We start from the raw sequence: 9,349 nt of genomic DNA, 5'->3' as shown, positions 1-9,349 counted from the left end.
CTGGGTGTATCCAACTTCGAACAACGTCGAAAAGGGAATGAGGACGTTTGTTAGGGAGACGGTTCGCACGTGGCGCCTTGGGTCGGACTGTTCCATTATTTTCGAAGGGGTGTTCCGTTTTGGGAACAGTGGCAATTAGTCGGTTATCCAGGTAAGTATTCACGAAATAGACTTGAAGGTGATAATATGACCTTTCTCATTGTTATAAGAAGTGATGTTGAAATTTAAAAAAAAAATTAAAAATTGTTAAAAAATATATATAGTTAAAACAATCATGAAAAACATACATGAAATCATAATACAGAAAATTGAAAACTAACTCGACATCGTTGAGACGCGAATTAGAAGGTGAATGACCTTTCTCATTGTTATAAGAAGTGATGTTGAAATTTAAAAAAAAAAAAATTAAAAATTGTTAAAAAATATATATAGTTAAAACAAACATGAAAAACATACATGAAATCATAATATAGAAAATTGAAAACTAACTCGACATCGTTGAGACGCGAATTATGGATGCAATGGTAAACAGCAGAGTAATTCTGAGGGTTCTTACCATCATGCTAAAGAACCTGGACATGGCAACTTAAATTTTAGGCAAATATTACAATGACTAGCCCCTCATAAATGTTATACAAGTGATAGACTCGCTATACTGTAGAAGATAAATTGCTTCATTCAGGCGATCACGTCTAATAGTATTATTGCGAAAAAGTAATATGAGCATCAATACACAAAACACAGTATAGGCCTAGTAATTATACAGCTTGACATGAATTTAATATTATGAACAAACATTACCCAATGTAGTGAGAGGGAACATCTTCAGTACAGTTAGCATCAGAACAAACTAACACATCTAAACAAGCTGAGTTGTTAAGCAGCATACCTCCCTGCCAGAATGACAAGTGAGGGAGTTCAGCAACCCAATACAGCTCACCAGATTGCATCTCAACTGTCCCATAATCAAACTGAAGCCATGCACCTATAAACAACAAACACATTTGAATAAAATTATGATATCTATGGTAATAAATACATAAATTGATATAAAACCAAAAGACAGTAACTAAAAAAAAATAGGATTTTGATTTATTTGATTCATTCAGGAGAAATATAATAATATTTATTGATATCATCAAACCAATCATTTGAACTTAACTAAACTAAAACCAAATATTTGATATTTTTTTTGGTACATTTGCATTTGTTTTGGTTTTTCTGTTATTATTAAGCGCCTCGAGTTTGTGTCAACGTGAGGCGTTATGTAAATCCAGAATTATTATTATTATTATTATTATTATTTTTTATTATTATTTTTTATTATTTATTATTATTATTATTATTATTATTATTGTTATTGTTATTGTTATTGTTATTGTTATTATTATTATTATTATTATTATTATTATTATTATTATAAAGACAAGCTCGCAGTAAAGGCAATAAATGCTTGATCGGAGAAAAGACACTCCATCATCGTAAGGACAAATATATTACGACATTTGAGGGTAGTAGCCAGCTAGCGATAGTGAGATATATTTAGTAATTAAAAGAAATTATAATAATACGGTTATTGGAAATTTAAAGCACGGATCCACTAATTGGTGGTCTGAAACTTAAAAACTCTTCTACCACTCCTGACGGTACCCTTATTAATGACCCTTTCGAAATTTCCTGTCAATTCAAATCTATTTTTGCTAAACAACGTTCAGTGAAGCTACATTTGTTGTACCAGATTCCTGCTTTCCTTTTCCTGTTTATGATTGTTTCTCTGTTACCACAGATGAAATCAAAATGGCCACGAATAAAATGAGCAATTTAAAATCAACTTTTATTATTAAAATCATCTTTCAAACCAACTATCTCATAACCATTGTTCTATGCCTTAAGCCTTCCTGACGGGTTTTCCCCTTGTCGAGGGGTTGGGAGTAATTCCTGGCGCAGCCCGTGACATACTCTTGTGGATTTGATTTGTAATGGGCTTCATTTTCAAACTCAGTAAACTTATTTTCAAGGAATCACCTCTCCCAAACTTTCCTTAAGAAATGGAGTGGTACAAGGCAGCAAATTTGGTCCTATTCTTTTTCCACTGTTTCATTGATGATATTGTTGATCTGATTGATTATACTTTTTCATTATACGCAGGTGATCCGGTTATTATTTGTTCTGTTAAAGACTGCCTCCTTCATCCATTTCCCATCCTTAGCAAATTATCTTGTACTTTGGTCCCTATCCAATGGATTACTTTTTGCACCTTCTAAATGTAAAATAATGAACATACACTTTCAAAAATGCAATCCTGTCTTTCCCCTATTACCCCCTTCGGGTCGCTGATAACCACTGTCCAAGAACTTAAATTTCTATAAATTTCACTCTAAAATATCTAAAATGGCATTCACAAATTATCAATACTTATAAATCATGTGTTCGCTTTCAGTACTTTAATATCTAAAACATTCACTTGACCCAGTATCTCTCGCTTTCTTATATAAATCCCATATCCAATCAAAGATGGAATATGGCAACCTACCTGAATGTGAACGTGTGTATTCGAAACAAATTGAATATCTTTTCAGTAAACTTCTATCAGATCACTCTTCATATTCCTTATATCCACATATATTTGCTCTATATGGTATTAGTCTCTTATACACATCTAGATGTGTATAAGAGACAGTTGTTAAGCAGCATACCTCCCTGCCAGAATGACAAGTGAGGGAGTTCAGCAACCCAATACAGCTCACCAGATTGCATCTCAACTGTCCCATAATCAAACTGAAGCCATGCACCTATAAACAACAAACACATTTGAATAAAATTATGATATCTATGGTAATAAATACATAAATTGATATAAAACCAAAAGACAGTAACTAAAAAAAAATAGGATTTTGATTTATTTGATTCATTCAGGAGAAATATAATAATATTTATTGATATCATCAAACCAATCATTTGAACTTAACTAAACTAAAACCAAATATTTGATATTTTTTTTGGTACATTTGCATTTGTTTTGGTTTTTCTGTTATTATTAAGCGCCTTGAGTTTTTTGTCAACGTGAGGCGTTATGTAAAACCAGAATTATTATTATTATTATTATTATTATTTTTTATTATTATTATTATTTTTTATTATTATTATTTTTATTTTTATTTTTATTTTTATTTTTTTTTTTTTTTTTTTTATTATTTTTTAGTCCATGGAAATATATACATTGACTCTGCTTTGGAATAAACTTAATGCTTAATATTTTTCGTTAAGACCACCAACAGTAAGGTCAGCCACCTTTAATTATAAACATATTGCATTAATTTTAATTTGTTTGACATCAAGAAATGTTATTTGATTTAAACAAAAAAAATTATTCTTATCTTTGTTTTAGATTCAACGTTGCCTTCAAGATAGAAATGATGCTCGGTCACGCTGGTATACATCTGTCTCTTATACACATCTAGATGTGTATAAGAGACAGATATATATATATATAGGCCTATATGTAAAATTATTTTTATCAATGTAAATTGTACAAACCTTCGAAGAACACAGGGATTTACAATGATATATATATATATATATATATATATATATATATATATATGCCTATATGTAAAATTATTTTTATCAATGTGAATTGTACAAACCTTCGGCATTTATTAATACTGGAACATTTTCCAGTTGAGAGGAGTCTGAAAGGTCTGGAAGATTCAGAGCAATGCTTAGTTGATCACCACTAAGGCGACTCAAACTTCCTACAAAAAAAATGTTATGTAATTTATAGGGAATTAGTGTAATACAAAATAAATTATATGGCTGGACAGCATAAGTTATCTTGTACCTACTATATGTTATTAGACCAGTATGTGAACCAAGATATATATATTTTATACAAGGTCAGAGTTTTAATCCCTTGCTGTGCATTTCGCTTGTGTCCTTGAGCAAGGCATTTTATCTACATTGCCTCTCTCCACCCAGGAGTATAAATGGGTACCTGGTGGGGTTGCCTGCTCCTGTGCCAAGATGGCAGCAACACTTAAGCATGTGGACCCATTGACTTCCCATTGGGGAAAACTTACAGCGCTTTGTATCTGTAAAGAAAATCGCTATATAAATGACTAGAATAATTCCATGAAAAATATTGATAAGACACATTTGAAATAACCATGTAAGCCTACTACTGAAACATAAATCATATCAATTCAATTTCATTCTATTTCAGATATCTTCATAAAAAAAAATTTTAAAAAAAGAATAAAAAAACAGTTAAGCACATAAAAATCAATAAATATTATTAATCTGCTTTTCATGATAGTCTGTTATTATATTTTACAAAATCATCCAGAAGAATAAGAATACGAATAAAAAGAATATGAATACGAATACGAAAAAGAAAAAGAAATGCAAAATATAAAAAAATATATTGTAAAATAATCGCTATATATTTTGTAGTGGTTACTTACCTGGTGGAAATGTTATAAAAGCCAACTGTCCAGAATCAAGATTGAGCGTTACTCTTTGTTCTATGTTCTGGTCAATAGTAATTGTATCAACAATCTTAATTGGCTCTAGGTCAAATTCAAATTCCAGAACAGAAAATGTACATGTAGGAGTTCTCCAAAATTTACTTGTTTCCAGAAAACCAGGTACTTGTAGAGAGATAACGCCGTTTGCATTTCCAGGTAGGATGATAAAATCACCTGGTCCTTCGTAAACAATAACAGGTCCATTGCTCGTGCTTTCAGTGACTATTGCGAATGGGTTGAAGCCGAATAAAGATATGTTCTTAGCCGTTATAAATGCAATCGATACTGAAATTTATTAAAGAAAACATAGCTAGTAAGCAGATATAATTTAGAAACATAATTGAGTATGTTATCAATAGTAGATCGATTTACTATTACTGTATAAATAAAACACCAGCATTGTCTTTCATAATGTCTATTTATTGATTTTGAAAATAAGTTATAAAAAATTACGTGTATGTTCGATATCCAACGTAAAAGAACATGTTACTGGGTTTGATGAAACAGTTTGACATGTAACTCTGTGGGCATCCGAAACAGATAAAGTATCATTCCAACAAAAAGTATGGGCTAACTGTCCGTCTGGTCCAAGCGCTACAGGTTTATTATAAATGAACACATTGTCACAATTTACAGCTAATGATTCCGGGCATGACAAAAATGTTGCATTGCTAACGCAGTATCTTTCATCTTCAGATCCCTCACAGTGATCAATTCCATCGCAAAGATTTGAGGCTGGTATACATCGATCCGAACAGGGGAATTCGCCTTCTGGACACTCTAAATGCAACATGATGCATTTAAAAAAGAAAAAGTATATAGATATATATATATCATCAGTAATGTTTCGGTATAAGTTATCATGCAATAATATGCATCAATAACTTGTTTAAATATACTTGTTAAGAAAATAATATTTTTAAATGAAAGGATCGTTGTAATAATAATAACTAGACATTGTTCAATAGATCATGAACCCAGTCAGGTCATTCCTGGTAAATTTGAGCTAAATTGGATCATTTTAAAAATTTTACTTTTGAATTGAACTTTCCTCTCACTATCTATCAGCACACAAACGATGAGTGTTTTATTATACAGTAAGATGAAATAATATTATATTAATATTATTGTCGGAAAGAAAGACACTTTAATGGTGTTTGACACTGAACATTATAAAGACTTTGCACTATGCCAATGCATATGTTATGTGCTATGTTATTTGTGATAGAAGTAGATTTTAAAGCCATGCTCCATAGAAAAAAATAAATTTTGATGTGTTGTACAACTGATTTTTTTAAGACACAAAAAGCATATTTTATAAAAAAAACTCAGAAGCTGCTAATGAGATACATTTTTTCAATATTTAGAATAGGGAAGAGAGGTGTAACTACACTTTTTCCACCAGTTTTCAAGTACTAAAAAATTTGTATCAAGTCAATGCAGTGGCGTAATGCTGGTACCCTATTCACGAACAGACATATCTCTAGATAGTTTCTTAGCAAATGTGCATACCTAGTTGGGTTGGCCAGACGGAAAGATTGGATTGCATAGCGGTAACCTTCTTATAGTATAACTTGGACTATGCCTATACATATGCATTAGGTGTGGAACTATGAGAGTGCACTCTAGAAGATACAGCTCGTATAATAACAAAATAACTGCATGTGTTCAAGATTGTAGTAGGTATGTAGCGATGATAAGTATTACAAACTGTTAACTAACAAATGAGTTAACATTATTTACCACAGTTAGTCTCATCACTGCCATCAATACAGCTGGAATAACCATTACATCTTTCTAATATTGAAATGCACTCTCCATTGCTACAATTATATTCATCTGGTTGACATTGTACTAGAATTAAAAAAGATAGCATGTTTTTTACAGGTCCCTGTTTTTCCTTGTATTGTCATATACTCTATACAGTATATACTGTATTATATAGATTGTTATATTCTCAGTGGCGGATCCAGGAATTTGAAATAGTGGGGGCCCAGGAAGGGACTTTCACAGATAGAGGGTCTATACCAAGAAAAGATTATGGCAACTCTAGATGGCCAGAAATGGCACTCTCAAACTTATTTGAATATACAGTAATATTCATTTTTTCTCCGTTTTGTTTTCATAATTTTGAAAAATTGATGAGGGGTGGGTGCCTGGCCGACTGCCCGAGCCCCCCCCCCCAACACCTTGAATCCCCACTGATTCTACATTCATAAATAAACTGAGGTGTCTTATAATGTTTAGGTTTGTTATTTGTTTTAATATTTCATATATGATTTATTAGAGTATTGTAATATCTTACCACATCCTAACTCGTCTTGAATATTGTAGCAATCAACATTACCATCACATACCCAACAGTTTGGTATCGTTTCATGATTTTCACTCGAGCAGCTGAATAATTCTAACAGTATAAAATAATCGAAATAGAAGATTGTTAGTAAAAAATACACGTTCTACGGAAAATACATATCATTGAACCAAAATGCAAGCTACATTCAATGCTATTTTTCATAATAGTTTACAAAAGATAGCCAAATTGCTGAGCGGTTAAGGCAGGGGCACTGTGATCATAGCCAACAATATCGGCACGGGTTCGCGACTGGTTCGCTCCTATAGTTCTGGTGGTGGAACAAGTCTTCTCAGATAAGGACTATAAACCGTAGGCTCAGTGTACGCAAATGCTCATGTCCACTTTAAAGAACCCAGTAGACCTTTTGAGATGAGGAGGGGGTTACCCCGGTGTACTGGTTCACTCGGCCCCCTGTTGTGGACAGATAAAAGTGCGCCGGTTTACTGGCTGCAGAGGACATGAAGTGACCATTTAGGGGAGGAGAAAGTTACTGGAAAGTGCAACATGCCCAGCGCATAGAGACCTCGTTTATTTGCGCTATATAAATCCATCTATTATTATTATTATTGTTGTGCAAGTTGAGTGCAATTAGCCTCTGCACTGCAGACTTTTCAAAGAAAAATCCAGTCAGACACGACTGGGGTTTTTCAATACTTTCAAAAATATATATTTTTATGTTATTTATTTTTTTATATAACTTATATATGAGTTTATATAACTTTAAATTTTCATTTTTTGTAAGATAAGTGAGAAAGTATTTTTACTTTATTCTAATTGTATCATACACGATATGGCAAGTTTGCCAGCTATGCATTTAATTCACATGACCACCAAAGATCAGTATGATGTAAACGACGATTTAGAAATTGCAGATATGTACGTGAAGCTTGGTTTTTATACAATTGCTACAGGCTATCACCGACAGCATTTAGTGTGGTTAGTCGGTTGAATCAGGAAGCCTTCCCGATAGCGGCGGAGGCTGTCATGCAGTACGGCAATTGCACTGAAAACTCTGTAGCGACATTGTAGCGATTTTAAGGAAACCAGGCTTAATACATCTTCAATGTTTAATTGCCAATTAAGAGCTCAAGAGTAAGTAGACAATTAATGGGTTGTGATGAACTCAATTATAATAATTGTAGAATGATTGTTTTAGCATGTGAGTTGGCGATGTTCTTTGTGATAGTCATTCATTCATCTGTGGATAGGGCCCACAGCTGTGTTGCACAATGAAGAATCTGCTATTGAGGCCGGCTTTAGGCTGCGGTATAAATTAATTTATGATTTGATGAATGTTAATTTGATGTTTAATATATTTTAATTGTAATTATTGATCACTTAATCATAAACTGCATTTGATTACTGATTAAATAACCAGTATACATGCAAATAAGGCAAGGTAGATGATAAATACTGGTTGTGAGTGAAAGAAAACTGTCTATTCTGTGTTATTGACAAATGATATTTAACGATCATTAAAGTTGAAATTGAGTTGAAAACAACCAAGTGAGGGTGCAGTGTTTAATTTGTGTGCTTTAAACTAATGTTTATGAGGCCTGATATACAATTACCTCAAACTACTTATGAAGCACTTCAGATTTTGTTTGTGTGTGAGATAGCAGGCCAATGGTGCAAAAGTCATTATCTTAACAACAATTCGTTTTTACCTTCTTTATTCACGGCCCACATTCGAGCTGAAAATCCTTCATATGCCACTATAGTGTCAGTAATGAATGAAAGCTGTAATCGATTTGCAACTGATGCCACGCTGGGTGGAAGGTTACTACCAGAATATGTTAGTGAAGAGTTATTACTTTCATCAGGTGACAGAGAAATTGTGATAAAGTCACAGCATGATTCCAGTGTAAATGCAGTGAAATAAAGAAAAACAACTTGATTGTCTGGTGTAATAATATCCCAAGACCATCGAAAGTTATTAGGATAAGGGTTTGGATAGCCAGGACTTGACAACTCTGAAACTTGATTCTCTTCCAAATAGATTGTAGTATTTCCGTACGCTGTAGATAATAATTATAAATATCATTATTCATAGCATTTTATGCCTATATAAATCAAATTACTGTACATTAAAGTAAAACTAAACAATCTCTCTCTCTCACATGTTTCTTAGTTTCGTAGGGTTTTAAAGTCAACCACACTGAAAACCTGGTCAATGACAGCCAATTATTCTCATGAAGTGAATGGCTAAATAAAAAAAAGTATATATATCTGTCTCTTATACACATCTAGATGTGTATAAGAGACAGACCTATCAATGTGCAATTTAACTCTATATAGCATGCTAAAGCATCTAGGCTTTGCAGTCATTATTATTTAACTTGCTTCAGTACAACATTGTAGGCCTACATAAGCATTGTGATTACTATATACATAATACCTGTCTCTTATACACATCTAGATGTGTAAAAGAGACAGTAACATTGGTTGTCGCTTTGGAACTGGAATA

The 9,349-nt window shown here is 32.6% G+C and overlaps 1 protein-coding gene across 1 annotated transcript in view; it reads right to left on the bottom strand.

Moving 5' to 3' along the window:
* Nucleotides 1-3,627: 3,627 nt before the first annotated feature.
* The window catches only part of LOC117104167, a 29,888-nt gene continuing 24,166 nt past the window's right edge, over nucleotides 3,628-9,349 (bottom strand). Inside the window, exons 19-24 of the mRNA XM_033244863.1 lie at nucleotides 8,550-8,900; nucleotides 6,832-6,933; nucleotides 6,270-6,380; nucleotides 4,980-5,306; nucleotides 4,464-4,811; nucleotides 3,628-3,755 (exon numbers count right to left, since the gene is read on the bottom strand). Coding sequence (XP_033100754.1) covers nucleotides 3,628-3,755; nucleotides 4,464-4,811; nucleotides 4,980-5,306; nucleotides 6,270-6,380; nucleotides 6,832-6,933; nucleotides 8,550-8,900 — 1,367 coding nt within the window. The remainder of the gene's footprint in view (nucleotides 3,756-4,463; nucleotides 4,812-4,979; nucleotides 5,307-6,269; nucleotides 6,381-6,831; nucleotides 6,934-8,549; nucleotides 8,901-9,349) is intronic.

Source organism: Anneissia japonica, unplaced genomic scaffold (assembly GCF_011630105.1).
Source record: "Anneissia japonica isolate Jap-2015-1 unplaced genomic scaffold, ASM1163010v1 scaffold3531_len492141_cov184, whole genome shotgun sequence".
Classification (NCBI taxonomy): Eukaryota; Metazoa; Echinodermata; class Crinoidea; order Comatulida; family Comatulidae; genus Anneissia; species Anneissia japonica.
This window is presented reverse-complemented; position numbering and strand designations above follow the sequence as displayed.